This window comes from Theobroma cacao, chromosome 3, assembly GCF_053813885.1.
Source record: "Theobroma cacao isolate CCN51 chromosome 3, ASM5381388v1, whole genome shotgun sequence".
NCBI lineage: Eukaryota > Viridiplantae > Streptophyta > Magnoliopsida > Malvales > Malvaceae > Theobroma > Theobroma cacao.
Window position 1 is genome coordinate 41,347,090 of NC_142641.1, and position 16,837 is coordinate 41,363,926.

At 37.5% G+C, this 16,837-nt stretch overlaps 3 protein-coding genes across 4 annotated transcripts; 1 reads left to right on the plus strand and 2 right to left on the minus strand.

The window, feature by feature from the left end:
- Positions 1-5,052: 5,052 nt before the first annotated feature.
- LOC18605958 (Glutaredoxin family protein) lies at positions 5,053-6,603 on the minus strand. The gene has a single exon (XM_007039306.3). It carries the CDS (start codon positions 6,337-6,339, stop codon positions 5,287-5,289), a length of 1,053 nt encoding a protein of 350 aa, XP_007039368.2. The 5' UTR covers positions 6,340-6,603; the 3' UTR covers positions 5,053-5,286.
- Positions 6,604-8,366: 1,763 nt separating this feature from the next.
- On the plus strand, positions 8,367-10,537 carry LOC18605959 (protein IQ-DOMAIN 16-like). Its single transcript, XM_018116923.2, has 5 exons — positions 8,367-8,556; positions 8,677-8,973; positions 9,069-9,317; positions 9,417-9,554; positions 9,660-10,537. Exons 1-5 carry the CDS (start codon positions 8,431-8,433, stop codon positions 10,437-10,439), a joined length of 1,590 nt encoding a protein of 529 aa, XP_017972412.2. The 5' UTR covers positions 8,367-8,430; the 3' UTR covers positions 10,440-10,537.
- Positions 10,538-11,533: 996 nt separating this feature from the next.
- GRF8 (growth-regulating factor 8) lies at positions 11,534-13,978 on the minus strand. Of its 2 annotated transcripts, XM_007039309.3 has the most exons (5): positions 13,749-13,978; positions 13,271-13,674; positions 13,006-13,158; positions 12,611-12,920; positions 11,534-12,388 (listed from the first exon to the last, which is right to left on the minus strand). In XM_007039309.3, exons 2-5 carry the CDS (start codon positions 13,647-13,649, stop codon positions 11,794-11,796), a joined length of 1,437 nt encoding a protein of 478 aa, XP_007039371.3. In that variant the 5' UTR covers positions 13,650-13,674; positions 13,749-13,978; the 3' UTR covers positions 11,534-11,793. The 2 variants fall into 2 exon arrangements, with proteins under 2 accessions (XP_007039371.3, XP_017972255.2); XM_018116766.2 differs by having other exon boundaries at positions 13,006-13,146; positions 13,271-13,978.
- Positions 13,979-16,837: the final 2,859 nt, after the last annotated feature.

Below are 16,837 nucleotides of genomic sequence, written 5' to 3' on the forward strand. Positions count from 1 at the left end.
AAATCATTTAGGAGCATTTGCAAATTGCAATTCTCATTAGTTGCCTGCTCAATCTTTTCACTTTTTAAATGGCTAACTGGTTTCAAGACAACTACTATCTGTTCTTTTGAAGGATATTCATTTGAATGCTCTCCTTTCTTATTAATATAAAAGGGGGAATACTAGCTAATATGAAGTGATAATTATACACACACACACACCCCAAAGGCTGGGTTAAGTGATAATTAAATGTGATTGTAGCTAATATGAAGCTTCCTTTAGTTGTATACATGTTGAAGCCGATGGACTAAAGAAAGAAACAATAATCTACCATGTGATCCAACAAACTAATCATTAGTTTTAATTTTCAGCTTTTTCCTAATCTTCATCACCAATAAAATTGGTAAAATTCAAGTTTGAGCAGTTGTAATACCAATTGACTAGACAATATTATATAGAGGGTCCCGGAAACACTTTAATTTGTGGAGTTCATTGACTTCATGAATTGGCACTGATTGCTTTTCTGTAATCCTTTAATTGGAAAGCGAATTTCTTTTGCCCAAACTTTTGGTTTATCTCATTCCAATTTATTGTAATAATTTTCCTATAGTAATTAATAGTTTACTTAATGAACTGCTAGTAAATATCTCTTGGCCAAAATAATAATAATAATAATAATGAAATAAATATCCATTCCTCCACGTTCCATGTTGATATATATATATAGTAATTAACACACATCCTCCCCCTTTAGTTCTTAGTACTTACTTTAAACCATTTCTGTTTACAGTTCTTGGTCCAGTGGTTATTGTGTCTCTCTTATGATGGAAGAGTGGTGAAGCAGGTTTCAAACCCCACTCTGTCTTTTCTCTTTCCTCTCTCGTGCTTGTACCAGAAGAAAAGAATAGAGGGGCTTTGAAATTTAGCAAGTGCCAAACCAAAAAAACAAAAATTGAAAAGGCAGATGAAAAGGATAACGACTATACATGGATTCATGGGGCAATGATGGCTCTCTGGCAAATGCGCCCGGGAAAAGAAAAAAGTGTTATTATGTATACTATTTAATCACTGGATAATTAGCAAGTTGAACTCTCTATACACAAACAGTATACTGTCCATTAAAAATGTATTTTATTTAATTGTATTAAAAATCAACCCTTTTTTTTGCTCTTTTTCTCCCTGCCTATTTATCTCATCCAGCAGGAGACCTTAATTACTTGCACTTTTCCCCCCATTCATTATCACATGGTTCAACCTTATAACTTGATGCCAATTCATCAGCATAGCACCGAGAATATTGTTATTAAACTTCCCCTCTCTGCCAATAGATAATTATTTCCTGATTTAAATTTACACACGGTCAATAATCAACATGGACCCAAGTTACTAATTAGAACATACTTTTTGTGTTAAAAATAAATGATATGGAATTGTGGTCAGCCGTCGAGCCCTTCAATAAATTTGATAATCTTTTTTTAAAAAAGAAACAGAAAAATTGTGGCCTGTCACGTCTGCTGCTCCGAGCTGGTAGGAAGGGAAAAAAAAATAAAGAAATTTGATGTCTCCTAAATAGAAGCTTGATTAATAGGGATATAATAGTAGAAACCAGCTGACATCTGATGAATCTAAATATTGTTATGTACTGTGATTTTATTCAATAATTCTAGATTGGGAATTATCATTTGGGAATAAAAAGCCAAATTCATTTATCGTTATTTATTATTTGGTTTTTTTTTTATCATTTCGAAAGCGTATCGTATTTGTTAAAGCCAAAAACCTTTTTTTTGGGGGGGGGGGGGGGGGGGGGGGGGGGGGGGGACGGGGGGTTGAGATGTTAAAGCCAAAATTTGAGACCTCGAAAGTCGACCCCATGTCTGTATTGGTTTATGGTCTCTTGTCGTCTGTGAACAAATGATTCGTATTCCAAAATGTTGAAAGCTTTGGTCACCTTGGTATAATGACAACTGTATATGCTCCAAATCTTATACAAGATGCAGGGTTTCCCATAATTTTGTCGTTGAAATTTTTTATGACATTTTCAAGTTGTTGAAGGAAAGTTTTCAGTCTTCCTCAATAATGCAACTGTTAACATCATGGGAACTGAAAACAATTGTTTGATTTCATTAGTATTTTACAGTATACTTCTTCTTTCATTTTTTTTACAAGGCAGGAGTATGCTTTTATTAATAGTATTTCAAAGGACACGATAGATCCATCTACAGGGCCAGAGAACAGAACAGGTCGAGGATCACACCTTCAGAATTTCTAGTTTATTAGCAACAATTTTTGTTTTGGATTTCCATTTTTAAGGATGGGGATTTCATTTCATAGTCAGAAAGTATGGAAACATGAGCTGAAATGAAAAGCGGCTCAACCATAATTTTAGGGATTACCGACAGAACAGACCCCACACCAAAAGGAGTTGATTGGTTTTTCATACAAGAATTTCAGCTTTGTAGGCCTCATTACTGAGGGCCAAGCTCTGTGCTCTCTTTCTCAAGTCTTCTTCAACTAATTTTTCATAACTTTTTTTTTTTTTTTTTGCTTTATGAGTAAATCAATTTTTGACAACTAACTCTAATGATAATAAAATTATTTCCACATTCCACCATCTATTATTCACTATAGTTATTTGTACACTTATCATCTTGTTAGAGGACAAGACATCTTATTTATTTTACCCAGAAACACGAGTGTGGTATGTGCTTTTATATTTTAGTCTGCAATTTTCTCTTTTTGTTTATTTTAATCTTTTGACTCTTCAGCTGATGCTCAAAGGTTATACTTGCAACCGACAACGTAGAATATTAATCCTTATTTTTTAACTACATAACTTGATACACCTTCTATGAAAATAAGACAATAATTTATATAGAAATAATTTGTTTTGTCACCTAGTCCACGAATTCACGTGCATATAGTAATTAAATTCCAAAAAACTTTAATGCAAATCAACTGGCCTAAACCACGACTAGAGATGAAAAGCTAAGAAGATTTTTCCAAGGGTTTCCAAAATACAGGGACCGAGGACGTCATACAATGTATTTGCAATCTGGATCGTACCTAGGGGATACGGTGGGAGCACGTTTTCGTTGATGGTTAAAGAAGAAATCAATCTTGTTAGGTGCGTGGGGCCAGATATAAGGCAAAATGTAACATCTAGGAGAATGATATGAAGGTACTATAGTTTATAATCATGAAAGTCTATAAATAAATTGGTAGGGCTTTGAGTTGGGAAGCTAAACCATCGCTTCAAGATCATGGAAAAATGGAATCATTTCCCCAATCTGATGTGATTACAAGTCAAAAAGCCACTTCTTTCCATTCTACTTTCTCCATCTTTATGTCTTTAGGGGGTTGCTGAACAAGGGTTTGGATCTGGTAGAGCGAATGTGAGGTTGGTTTTGTTTTGTTTTTTCACTCTTACCCTCTCTAGAATTGTATGACGACAAGATTTTAACATCAAGTGCTTGTTTCATCTGTCAAAGCAAACTCAAACCTTTTCTGGAAGCTGTGGGCCTAAATGCGTCGGCTCACTCTGCAGTCTGTATCCACCAGGCAAACCCACTAAGGCCCAAATCAATCGGCCGTCACCCAAATTCAGAATCGCTCAAGTTATCAGTAGTCAGTGCCCATTACTCAACTAAACAATCAGCAAACATACCCACTACACCAGATAATATAGGTGGTGTGGTGTAAGGAAGCCGTATAGAGCTCTTAAGTGCAAAACTGCAGATAATAGTGGTCACAGCAAAGGACGAAATTTTGCCTGAAAGACGTTATCAAATCAGTAATAAATGCTGTCTTCAGTGCTGCCAGGAAGTCTGAGTTGAAAAAAAAAAATGCTAAATCTTAGTAAGTATACTAAAAAAGCTCTCACATGGAGTTCCAAGGTGATGATGGGAAACCATGACAGCAAAACTTGGGGTCAACAGAAACACTTTCGGTTGAAAATAGAGAACAATAATAGGGAAGGTACCGGTGGATCCATACAATAACTGGTGTTCCATCATTCTTGGACAAAGTGGCAGAAACAATTTCTACTCCTTAAAGCTTATCAGTTCTCAAGCTCCTACAGTTTGCCAAGTGATATTTAGTAAACTTCAGGAGATTTGGCAGTAAAAAAGGAAACCCTACAGGGGAAAATCCCTATCCAGCAACATCAAATAGTGATTTCCATAGATACACAGAATCCATACTGACATGAAAATGGAAAGTTGAGCAGGAATTGAAAAAATTAAACCATTGACCGAATATAGTATCTGTCTATGTCAAGAGCACCAATATCACAGGCAACAAGATTAGGCATAAAGCTCACACAGACTGTAAAAACGAATAGCTGCAAGCAAGCACCCATTACCACATGCGGAACTTTCACAGGAGGATAAACAGTAAAAAGACAAATTGCAGCTCACGCTAAACAGGTTAATCAGCATGCTTTCCTCCAGTCCTCAGAAATACCTTGTGTTTTCAATTGTCTTCCATGAATTGCCCCTAAGTAAGGCCAGTAGCAGCTCTAGCTAGTTCATGACATGTATAAGTACGGCTAACAAGCAACATTATCACAGTATATATTCAGTCCAATTCTCGTTATTAACACAAACTTAACAGCCGGTTAAGTTTTCAGTTAACACAAAAACTTTTCAGTTAACCTGAAATGTAGCTCGAGTCTTGCACACTCTGAAAAACCAGCTCAGCGGGTTAAGGTTGAACATACTGTTAACTTGAAGCCATGAATACAGAATAATAATAATATCATTAATGCAAGTTTGGCAATCTTTTCAAGCATCTATTCTTGAGTATGATGTATTATTCATCCACTGATAAACTTGGTGAAAGAATTTTCAAAGCAATTTGACACATCATCCTCTTAAATATGTTCAACAAACGCTTAACTTTGTCTTCATATAGAGAAATTCAACAAACTTTTGTTACTTGTACCTTCGTGGAAGACAACTTCATTTAAGTTCAGCAATCATTTCAAACAACTAATCTTGAGTAACAATAATTATGTATATTATTCATCCATAGCAAACTTTGTAAAAGATTTTACAGAGCAATTTGACACCATCCTTTAAAATAATATCTTCAACTGACTGTTTTTATGAATTTGTCTCAAAGTCTGAACACAGCATTCCTAGCATTATTAAAATTCTGTTCTTAGAGCATAGACTATATTGAACATCAAGCAACATATAGATTTGATCAAAAGAGATAGCAGCATATAAGGTAAATCATTTAAGCATGAAATCAAACACTTAAATATTGAAAATTATTAAATATACCAAAAGTAACCCCACTGTTTAATCAGCTACAAATGGGGCAATGCACGAGACCATTCTCATTACACTCCGTACACCTGACTACAACCGTCCTGCTTCCCTCCTCCTTCACCACCACCGCTACCTTGCAGCTTCCGTTGCACCGGAAACACGGCAAGAATTTGACATCCCCACAGCCATCACAAACTTCCCCTGCTCTTTTCTTCGGCAGTCCTTTAAGTAAATCCTCAAACCAACCTTCGTCCACGATTCTCATCACTTCCTCTTCTCCTCCAATGTACCTTCCCTTTATGAAAACTCGCGGCGGCGTCGTTTGGTTCGTCGACTCTCTCTCTTTCCCTTTCATTAATTCCCTTAACTCTTCTTTGAACCCTCGGTCCATCGAAATGTCCCGTTCGCAAACGACAATCCCATAGCTTTCAATGGCCGATCTAATCGCATTGCAGTCTTCGAATGTCTTACGGATTCCTCTCAATGTCGTCGTGTAGATTACCACTCTGTTTTCCCCATTTGGCGGACATATTTGTTCGAACTTGTCGAGCGCTGATGGTTTTAAGACTGCATCGTTCCCGGAGTAGAATTTCTCTAGCAGGGAAGAACGCGAAAGAGGCGGTTTCGAGATGGTGCCGTTCCTATTTAAATTAGGATTGGCGTTTTCCTTTTCGGGGAGCGCGGTGTTTGGAAAAGCGAAGCTGTCGGCCTGGAATTTATCCAGCAGTGAAGATCGAGAAAACGGCTGTTTTGAAACGCTTTCGTTTTTGCTAAAATTAGGGTTTGAATTTTCCTTGTTGGGAATCGTGGGGAAACGGAAGCTGTCCGCATCGAGGCCGGACATGAGCTCCCAGGAGTTAATGACCTCGGGTCGGATCGGGACGGGTCTAGGTTCGGACCAAAGTGATTTGGACTCATTGAAGGTGGATCCGAGGGTAAATGGAGGTGGTGGGGTGGGCGGCGGATCAAGAGTGAGGAGCCCGTACGTGGTGGAAGTGAGTGACACGATGTGGTGACCCAGTGCAGAGCTACCCAGTTGAGTGAACTCGTCCTCCTGGTTCAGCAAATTCGACGAAACGCACCCCATTGCCCCAAAAACAAACTGACGATCTTGATTGAAGTTTGTTTTGAGAATGTGATATTGAAGAGTTGTTGAAGTGACAGAGAATGCAGACGAAGGCAAGATACAGGAAATTACTTTTTTGAGCTTCGAGAGTGGAGAAAGTACAGGATATTTTTATTTTTGATGGAAAGATGGTGGATAATTCATTGAAGATATAAGTAATAAATTTTTGAATGATTTATTAAATAAATATTTAAAGGAACTTTAAAGCTTAGCATTTTAAGAAGAAGGGAAAGGGAGAGAGCGAGTTTTTCAAATTTTTGGGGTGGGAAGGAACTGCTGGGCAATCGGCACCTTAGGTTTGGGCGCTAAATTTCTAATTCAAATTATTGGTCCATGGTGAAAGGCTCCGCCCACGTTGTCATTTAAGTCGGGTTTTGATTGCGTTACCCATCGGGGGAGATCTGTCTGCCTCACCCTTTGTTAGGCCGGGTCATTTGTTATGGGCTAAACGCCTAAACCCAAAGTCTGGTGGACAAAGGACTTCAACTGGGCATAGCCCAAATTTGTTTTAGATTGACAAATGATCTAAGAAAATTGTTGAGGACTAATTTGAAGCCATAAACAAACTAAGCGAGTCTTAATATAACTTTCCTTTTATATGTGAATTAAGAAAGGTGTTGCCATTGGAAGATTTAAACCAGTTAGCAATTGTTTAAGGCTTTAACCGAATTGACGAACAAAGAAAGGGGGCCACCCGTTTTAACCATTTGACAAAAACAGAATGGAGTTTTGAAGAGTTAATACATCAAAGCTGAGGTACCTGCAACTCCAGGGAGTTGAGCAAAGCATGTGATAAATTATTGGGGCTCAGCCTCAAGGTACAACAAAGGACAGCAAATGTGGGGACTTGAGACTAGACCCGAGAGCACAGCCTTAATCAGGCCTGCTTCTTAAACAAACAAACAAAACATACATACTGGAATACACTGCAAGTGACACTTAAAAACGCCAACATCAATTATGAGATGGTCTTCTTTCCCAACCCAACCCAACCCAACCCACAGCCTAGGCTAGGCAGCCCATCTCCCACCAAGGCCACTTGGTCCTGGCTGCTTCTTCAAATTCGCATGAAATTTCAAAATTTGAATGGTGGTTGCATCTCTATTTACATAAAAGCTTCCATTACGTGGTCAGCCACGGTTCAACTTTCCAAAATAAATGACAAGCCAGATGAATGAAATTCATGAGGCTCCTTTCAGCAGAAAAATATAGCAATCTAGATGATGTTGAGAAAGACAAGAGATAACGAAGTCTAATTTTGGGGGTTTTCAAAATTTGGATAAAAGATGAATTTAATACTAGTATATGTTTTGTGGTTCCTCTGTCCTTATTTTATATTGCAAACAAGAAACGATTTGGGAAAATAGACAAGAGAATCCAAGCTTGAGTTTGACCAGTCTACGGGGAAATGAAGCCAACTCATCCTAATTCTATTCTACCCAGAAAAGGGGTTCCCCCGTTCAAGTTGGTTCTTAAGGTGTTTGGTGGTTTTCGAGAATTTTTCAATGCCAAAACATAAGAAACCTAATCTCTCTATGAATCTCTGCTCCTTTTGCTGCTGATAACACGTGAAGCCAATAAGGTATGGTCAGTTGTTTTTAAAGAGAAAATAAAAGCATTTGCTCATCAATCAAAAAGACCTAACAATTTTCAAGAGACTTTGGATTCTTATGCAGCATTAAACGCTCTGGTCTCTCCTTTCTCATGTCTTCTTCTATCACAATATGGTAGTAGTAGTAGTAGTAGTGGTATATTTTACAGGGTTCGTGACAAATATCTGACACTCACCCCATTAGTTTTTTCCCATGCCACTAGAAAACACCTACCGCTTAGCAGATATATTGGAGCTCGTACCCTGTTAGATTCTGCAACAAATAAACATCATCTTCTCTTCCCTCTCTCCCTCTCCCTCTCCCTCATTCATTTTCCTCCTTTACAAATATTCATAATTGGTGAAAGAATCAATTGGGACGAATAGCCCTCTCCTCTATCTCCCTATTATTATCCCTTCATTTTTGCTTTGAATGCAGCAAAGTTTTCTTGTACCTAACCATGGGAAAGAAAACCGCTACCTCGTGGCTGTCAATAGTGAAAAAGGCCCTCAGCTCACCAGCTAAAGATAATGAGAAAAAGAGTAGCAGAAGAAGAGACGAATGTGGCCAGGAAGAGGAAGAAAAGGTAGTATAGTAATTAAGAACTACATCTATCATTGTTTTCTGTGTTTAGCGACTTCTCTTCCATTTATACTGTATATTCGTTAACTGATTTCCAGATGCATGCCTTTTTGGGATTGTGCAGAAGAGGGAGAAGAGAAGATGGCTCTTTAGAAGGCCTAGTAATATCAATCATGTCCAACAATGCGAAGCAAAGACAACAACAGAAGCTACCCGCAGTACTACTGTACCTGTGAATCCTTCATTGGATATTGCAGATCAAAGGCACGCAATTGCGGTTGCAGCAGCAGCTGAAGCTGCTGTGGCAACAGCTCAAGCAGCTGTTGAGATCGTTAGGCTTAGTTCCAAACCTTCCAATTATACTAACGTTACAGAACACTATGCTGCTATTGTCATTCAAACAGCTTTTAGACGCTACCTAGTAAGTGAAGATAAATCATGACCAATACTAATCGTCAGTCATTATCAAAAGATTCTATAACTATCTCTCCCTCTCTTTTCACCAATTTTATGAAGGCAAGGCGAGCATTGCGTGCACTGAAGGGGCTAGTGAAGCTCCAAGCTTTAGTGCGAGGACACAATGTCAGACGGCAAGCGAAGTTGGCACTAAAATGCATGCAATCTTTGGTCCGAGTACAAGACCGAGTGCTCGATCAACAGCGTGCAAGGCTTTCACATGAAGGGTACAGAAATTCTATGTTCGCTGAAACCAATGCCTTGTGGGAGTCTAGATATTTGCAAGATATTCGTAGTAGAAAGTCCATGGTAACTAAGTCTAGTAACTTTTTTCTTTTAGTAATAAATTTATTTATCCTTTTCATTTGGAGGTATACTCTTCTATGTTTGAATGGTTTTATGTCACAGTCCAGAGATATGAGTTGTACAACGGATGAGTGGGACGACAGGCCACAGACAAGCGAAGAGATCGAAGCAATATTGCAAAACAAGAAGCAAGCTGCATTAAAACGTGAAAAAGCCCTTGCTTATGCTTTCTCTAACCAGGTTGGCTTGGTTTTTTTATTATTATATTTAGTCTTTCATGAGTGTTGCTGCTGGTGCATGTTTTTTGCTCTGTAATAATGCTAATAATCTTAACGCATCTCGAAGGTATGGAGATCTGGAAGAAACCCATCTGCGGGAGATGAAAAGGAGCTAGAGGAGAGAACAAAATGGCTTGATAGGTGGATGGCCACAAAGCGATGGGAAAGCAACAGTAGGGTATCAACTGATAAAAGAGACTCTATAAAAACAGTAGAAATTGATACTTATAAGCCACAGTCCTACTCTTCTCCAACAATCAGAAAATCCCAGTATCAAAATCACAAACAATTTCCCACTTCACACTCTGTTGCTTCTCCACTGGACAGAGAACACCACAATTTCTCTCTTAACCAATTTCCAGCCACACCTTCTCCTTGCAAAACAAAGCCTTTGCAAGTGCGTTCAGCCAGCCCTCGGTGCCTTAAAGAAGAGAAATGCTACTACTCAGCGGCAAACACTCCTAGCTTGGCCTCCACATATTGCACACATAATGGAATATCTCGGTACGGCAATGCAGCTGCCACGGTGCCCAATTATATGGCCACTACTGAGTCTGCAAAAGCCAAGGCAAGGTCCCAAAGTACACCAAAACAAAGGCCATCAACTCCTGAGAGGGAACGAGGTGGATCTTTAGCTAAGAAGAGACTTTCTTATCCAGCTCCTGAAAGTCATGTTGGCATTGGACGTAGTAGCTTTAGCCAGAACTTGAGAAGCCCCAGCTTCAAGAGTGCATTTGAGGGGCACTACGGCATGGAGAAAGAATCATTCTTCTCTTCCTATCATACAGAGAGTTTTGGGGGTGAAATTTCTCCATGTTCGACTACTGAGCTAAGGTGGTTGAAATGAGGACATGAGACGTAATGATGTATGCTTTTGATGAAGGATATGATATTTAGCCATTATTTTATCTAACTTGAAATTAACTCGCCGTTTGGATTGAGAAATACTATCTATTTGCATGGAAAATTACTAACAAACTTCTGTGGTGCCTGAGTTGAGCCCAAAAACAAGTTAAGCCCAAAATCAGAATTCTGTTTCTTTTTTTTTTTTTGCTAGTTAAAGGCCGGGACGGGAGAAACCCCCTTGACAAGACATTGCAGAAGCCTGGCCCTGGGGAGGAGCCTACCTAAAGCGGCCGAGTGGGGAGCATGACCTGCTTATCTGTATTATGGAAGTGACCTCCAAGCCTATTAATAATCACCAAAACTTTCACACTGTAAATGAAAAACCACCATAATATTAAGGGATTTAATTGTATTAGGATCATTTTAACAAGTGAATTTTTAGACATTCATTTAAAGCATGTTATATGTCCATCCCTATCAAATCGATCCTCATTAATTCATCTTTTTTGCTGCTGCTTCTTTTTTATTATTATTTTCATCTAATTTCATGATAATATTTAAGAGTTTTTAGGCCTATTTTTTTACAAGTTAATTATTTTTCTTTAGATTAATTGATCAAGATTAGGCTGAGATCATGAGAATTGATTTGGTCTAAGTAGTTGAAAATGTCTCTTGGATTTATATGAAGATTCAGACTTTGCTTTGTTGGTAATGGTTGTAATTAATCCTGCTTCTTGATTGATGGAAACCTCCATTATATTTGTTTTTTTTTTTAAGTATTGCAAGGGTTCTTTCTTTTTCTTTTCTTTTCTTTTTTTAACGAAAAGGGTTAAAGCAAGCAATGTTTCATTGTGATACACATTGACAAAGAAAAAAATTTGACATTAATAGATGCCAATTAATGCTCCTTATTCATAAATAGGACTGTAGTCACTATAAGTGATAAAAAAGACAAGTGATAGATTGCTAACGTGTCCCTTCCTGCAAGCTTCTGATGATAAAAATGATAGTTTTGATTTTATTGGAAATTAAAACATCTACTGGAATTTTACGCTACAATTCAAACTGACTCCTATGAATGAGCTAGGGATGGTAAAGCAAGGAGACTAGAGCACGCCCTTTTCCATAACCAAAAAGAAACAAAGGGCATTCACCAATCATCGCATTTCCAAAAGACTGGGCGCTTAGCTCCAAATAAGCCAGTGGAAATTTCCATGTAGCAGCAGTAACATAGAAAATTTCAAAGGACAAGAATAAAAAGAAAACCCCTTGTGCGATACACAAATGTTCAAACAACATCACATTTATAAAGCTCTTATCCGTAGGTTAATATAAGTTGGGCCTCGCCTGTCTTTTCATGTGCTCTTGCTGCAGTTACTCGTACTTGAGCTTTGACTACTTGCAATACCAAGGCACAATGCTTCAGCCAACGGTCCACCAGGCGGCGAACCCATCCATGAAACAGGATTCGCCATTTGGGGTCTCAAAGCCCTCACATTTTCCACTGCCAAGCCCATGATGTCGAAAGCACCCATTTGGCTGTTCTCATCGTCTTCTTCTTGATTGTTTCCACTCCCACCCGACATTGACAGTGTAAGAGAAGAGAGCGGTAGCTTCTCGTTTGAACAAAGAGGGCGTTTGCTCCCAAATCCATCCAGTTCGGCAACCTCTCTCTCTGCTGTTGACCATGCATCAATAAAGCTCCTTGTCTCTTGTGAATGTGTTTGGTTGAGATTCGAGGCTCCTCCCAAAGAGGCGAAATCGGGGCTGAACTGCTCGTTTAGATGCTGAGCTTGCAAATTGAGGCGATGGTCTTTATAATATTGCTGCTGGTATTCACTCACATTTCCCCCATACTTTGTCCCTTGTGTCTGAAACTGCTGCCACTCTGGGTTCGAATTGCCAGCAAAAGGAACCGTAGTCTCCCCTTTTATGAACCACTCCAAGCACCTTCACGGGTAAACCATTAACCATCACTTATTTATTTGTAGTATAATAGTAACTTATAAAAGACAAAAGTTCCACATCATGCATTCATACTCATAGATGGTGATTACTGATTAGCGGATAAGAATAACAGATATACTAAGATGTAAGAAAATAACACGAAATAAAGATTTGGTTTCTCAGATTCAGAGCAGACAGTATTGGGAATCGACAGCAAAAGCCCACCTAGGCTGATCAAACGAAGATGTCAATAAATGAGCATCGGTGATGAAATGAGGATTTTGATGAGGCTGCTTGTCAGATGCCATGTTAAGTGTATGTGGCTTGTGGTCATTGTTGTTAACGGAGTGGTTTGGCAATTCCACAGGCTTTCTTGAACGGGGACGGCTCTTATGAGAGTGACGCTCACAGTATTTCTGATCAGGAGCCACGTCTCTCGAGCACCTCCATTTCTTCCCATCTGTTCTTCTGCACCTCCATGGCTCTGGATCCGAACTATTGCCCGAAAACCCCAGTTCCAAAGACCCCTTTATCACTGTCAACGCAACAAGAAATAGCTAACAACTTGACACTACATTGATAACATTGAACACAAGGAGAAAAAAAAAAGAAAACATTACCATTTGAAGGGTTTCTGGTGAGGGGTATGGGGAGGTCAGGAGGGACAGGCTCAGAGGCCGTCATGTACTTGTATATCATGGTCTGCCTCTCTAGCTCTTGCCACTGAGCTGCCGTGAAAGGAGCTCTAGCATTCACAGGAGCTGCCATTTCTCCTGGATTAGTTTAAATACCATGCCTTAATCTACTTTCTTTCTTTAAAGCGTAGAAATTTACAAGAAAACGATGAATGAAAGGTAATGGGTGAAGAAATAAGAAGAGTTTTACCTGAGCAATTGTTGGGAAAAGAAGGGTCAGCGCTAAAGGGGTGATGATGCAGAGACTTGAAAACCCCTGCAGCAGCAGCAGAAGCAGAAGCAGAAGCAGCACCGACAACATCGTATATATCGCCCGTGCATGGTACCTGATTGCTTGTGTTGCAAACAATGGGCCCACCACCACAAGCTCCACCATCAAATCCATCACCGCAACAAGCAGAAGACGATGATGAAAGCTGATGATGAGAAGAATGATGAGGCATTGGCATGAAGCTCTTATTTGGGCAAGATTCCTCAACTTGTTGCATCCTCAAAGCCAACCCAACATCACAATGATCTCTTCCGAATCCTTTCTCTGTGCCCATAAAAGCATTATTCCTGGTACCCATGTCATCAAACTGCCACCTTTCCCATCTACAAAAAAACCACAACAAGACGACCTTAAACCCCAAGCTACCTTCACTCTTTTTTGCAAAAAAAATTCTTACACGACACTGCAAATCGATGCCCTTTGTTTCTCTTTACACTTCTATAACGAGCTGCTGTTTGTTGCTAATATATAAAAAGTTGGCTATGTTATGGTGTAGCGGTGCCGCCATTTTCAGCCATGCGTTTTGCTTTGCTTCCTTAGCTTCCAACATTCGCACCCCTTATGGAATACAGACAAAATCCACTTCACTGTACTCCGCTCTCTCTCGAGACTGACAAAAACACCGAGACAAGCCCAACGTTAGCTTTTTCTAAACAGTGTTTCAAAATCCCCCAAGCACCACCCAGTCATATTTGATTGGACAGAAATGGTTTTGACTTTTGATTTTCTTTGCCAGACTGAGTTTCTATTGGCTGTGAGTTTCAAGGTGCTTACGAGTTGTTTTGACAAAGTTGACCAACTTCTATGTCAAAAGTTAACGCCGTTAACTTTTGCGAACATCGGGAGTCGTGAAAAAAAAGGAAGAAGGGTTCCACATGGTTTCGTGTGAGCGTGTGCGGGGACCAAAGCCAATTGATGTGATGCCGTAACTAATTTGCTATTGAGTTATTAATATTTATACTCTTCCTAAAATTGTGCATTAAATTTGGACCAAGAATTTATCTTATTTTAGTGCCGTAGGCTTTAACAGTTCAGAAGCATCCTAATTATGCTCATTTTGTGGTTGAGTTCATCAAATAATTGAGTGGGTTTGGATAAGTTTTTATTTTTTATGAGATTTATAACTCAAGAGTTCGAGGATAATTTAAAATAAATTTTTTATTTAAGACAAAGAGAAACTTAAATTTTATCTTTTGGAAAAAAAATAATACATCAAATATGCAAATAAAAATTTAAAACATTTTAATAAAGTATTCTATTAAAATTTTGTTTCACGTGAACAAAATGTTACATTATATAATTACAACTACGAATTAATCACACTCTCTTACGCCAGTGTGATGTGGTTCGACCCTCACCATCGCAACCATGCTCACCGCACCGGAGGAAAAATGGTGCGATGGCTGATTTCAATATCACTACTACAATTTTCAATCTCATTGTTAAATTAATTATCAATCTCACAGTCACTATTATATATATATATATATTTATAATCTCACAGTTGTATCAAAAGGGGGCCTTAATCTTATTCAACAAAAGCTATTAAAAAATCAAATAAACTTGTATCAGAATTCGGCAACCCTAAATCCTAACTTAGTTGAATAAAAAGAAAAAGAATTTCCACTTGATTTTTAGGTAAAAAACCGAAACAGGGATGATACATATGGTATCACACAAACCAAGGTCAATCTCAGTGCCTTAATGGATACGGTCCATTAGGTCACATATCCCATCCCACTAGATTTTTACCTCATGTAATAAATGGCTCTCGATGACCGAGTAAAGGGTTGCTCTCTGGGTCGCTTGTGCTTTTATCAATCTCCTTGGCTCGATTGCTTGTAACCAACAAAATAATGAGGCATGCAATTTTATTTATTTTTCGTTTCTGGGCTTCAATTGTTAGAAGAGAATTTATTAAGTTGTAGCAGAGAGCAGGGAATATGGTTAGAGTTGTTCTCGAAGATCTTGTGAAGATGATGAATAATAATAAGACTTGGGAAGTACATTAATTTTCATGCTTTCAAGCCTTTTAACCTACCAATTTGAACTACCATTCATGCATAGTTTACTCCGTAAATAGCCATTGATTAATGCATTTCAACAGCCAAAGTCGCATTTATCAGTATTTCATGATCCAATAAATGGCATTAAGAGTTTGCATTTAAATGAAATAGAAATGTGGCATGATTTGTTCCAAGTTTTTCAAATGATGATATGAACTCAAAAAGGGGAGATACCAGGGTGTACTACTAGCATCGAATTAAGCAATCGTTACTCGTCAATTAAGAGGGTAAATCCATCCAATTTAATCTTGTTGTAATACTTTTATGATTTACTTATTCTGGGATTGTAATAATCAATTACCCTCTACTTCAAAATCTTTTTATTGATTATGTTTGGTAAGTACATGTTTTACTTAGCAACCAAATTAAAGAATAAGATTCACCTGTAGATTATTTCTGAAGGAAAAGAAGATCCATTTTTAACATAATAAACATATTGTGGGATATAAATTTCCTCCTAATAACTAAGATAAGTGAAAGTATTTGAAGTTGACATCAAACTCTAACTATATTACGTCCTAGCTTTAATCCTAATTAATTGTTTCATATGCTCATTAGTCAACTTTTAAAGTAAAATTTATTTCATCAGTCAACTTTGAGTCCTATTTTTTTACAAGGCAAATTTTGAGATAAAATCATAATTTTCTATGTTAATTTTGTGAAATTATAAACTAAAGAAGTTATATATTTACCAAAAAAAACTAAAAAAAAAGTTATATATTAACGCCTTAGTAAAATATGAAAAATGAAGCATTTAATCTCCATTTAGTCACATGTTACTTATATATTTTACACATTGGCCACATAGTGGTTTTGACACCACTTTACATTGAAATAATTCTATATGTATTTTGAAAAAAAAAATATTTTATAAAAAAAAGGAAAGAGAGAAAATAAGTCTAATGGATAATAAACCACTTGCCGTTACCATTTTATTTAAATGTTTAACATCACAAGTAAAATAAATGAAGATTCTAATTTTTTGTATAATTAAATTTAATTCAATAAAAAATTATCAATTAAGGTAATTTTACTTTTATAAGAACTTTGCTAAAAAAATACATAAAATTTAGTATAATAATTTAATTTTATAAAAAATATTAATTCAAGATAAAATAAGAAATTAATAAATTATCACAAATATGTTAATTATTTTATATATAGTAATGATAAAGATATAACCACTAATTATCCAAACCATTAGACGTTGAATTTCATAGTTGGTGTAGGAAAAAGACAAAACAAGAACTTTGATTTCCTTATTTGGCTACATATTTGTCTTGTGATTATTGCAGTTTACACTAGATTTGTCATTGAAGTTTTGGATAAATTTTCGATGAATAACCTCTTTGGAAGGGATCTTCTCATTAGGGTCTCCCAAAATTTTGGTTGACTGGTATTACTTCCTCAAATAAAAGAC

Excerpts from the sequence above, each read along its gene's own strand:
- LOC18605958 (XM_007039306.3), bottom strand. The coding sequence starts at position 6,339 with ATGGGGTGCGTTTCGTCGAATTTGCTGAACCAGGAGGACGAGTTCACT.
- LOC18605959 (XM_018116923.2), top strand. The coding sequence starts at position 8,431 with ATGGGAAAGAAAACCGCTACCTCGTGGCTGTCAATAGTGAAAAAGGCC. Across the intron at positions 8,557-8,676 it reads GCCAGGAAGAGGAAGAAAAG|AAGAGGGAGAAGAGAAGATG; the intron begins GTAGTATAGTAA and ends GGGATTGTGCAG. Across the intron at positions 8,974-9,068 it reads CAGCTTTTAGACGCTACCTA|GCAAGGCGAGCATTGCGTGC; the intron begins GTAAGTGAAGAT and ends AATTTTATGAAG.
- GRF8 (XM_007039309.3), bottom strand. The coding sequence starts at position 13,649 with ATGGGTACCAGGAATAATGCTTTTATGGGCACAGAGAAAGGATTCGGA. Across the intron at positions 13,159-13,270 it reads TTTTCCCAACAATTGCTCAG|GAGAAATGGCAGCTCCTGTG; the intron begins GTAAAACTCTTC and ends AAACTAATCCAG. Across the intron at positions 12,921-13,005 it reads CACCAGAAACCCTTCAAATG|TGATAAAGGGGTCTTTGGAA; the intron begins GTAATGTTTTCT and ends TTGCGTTGACAG.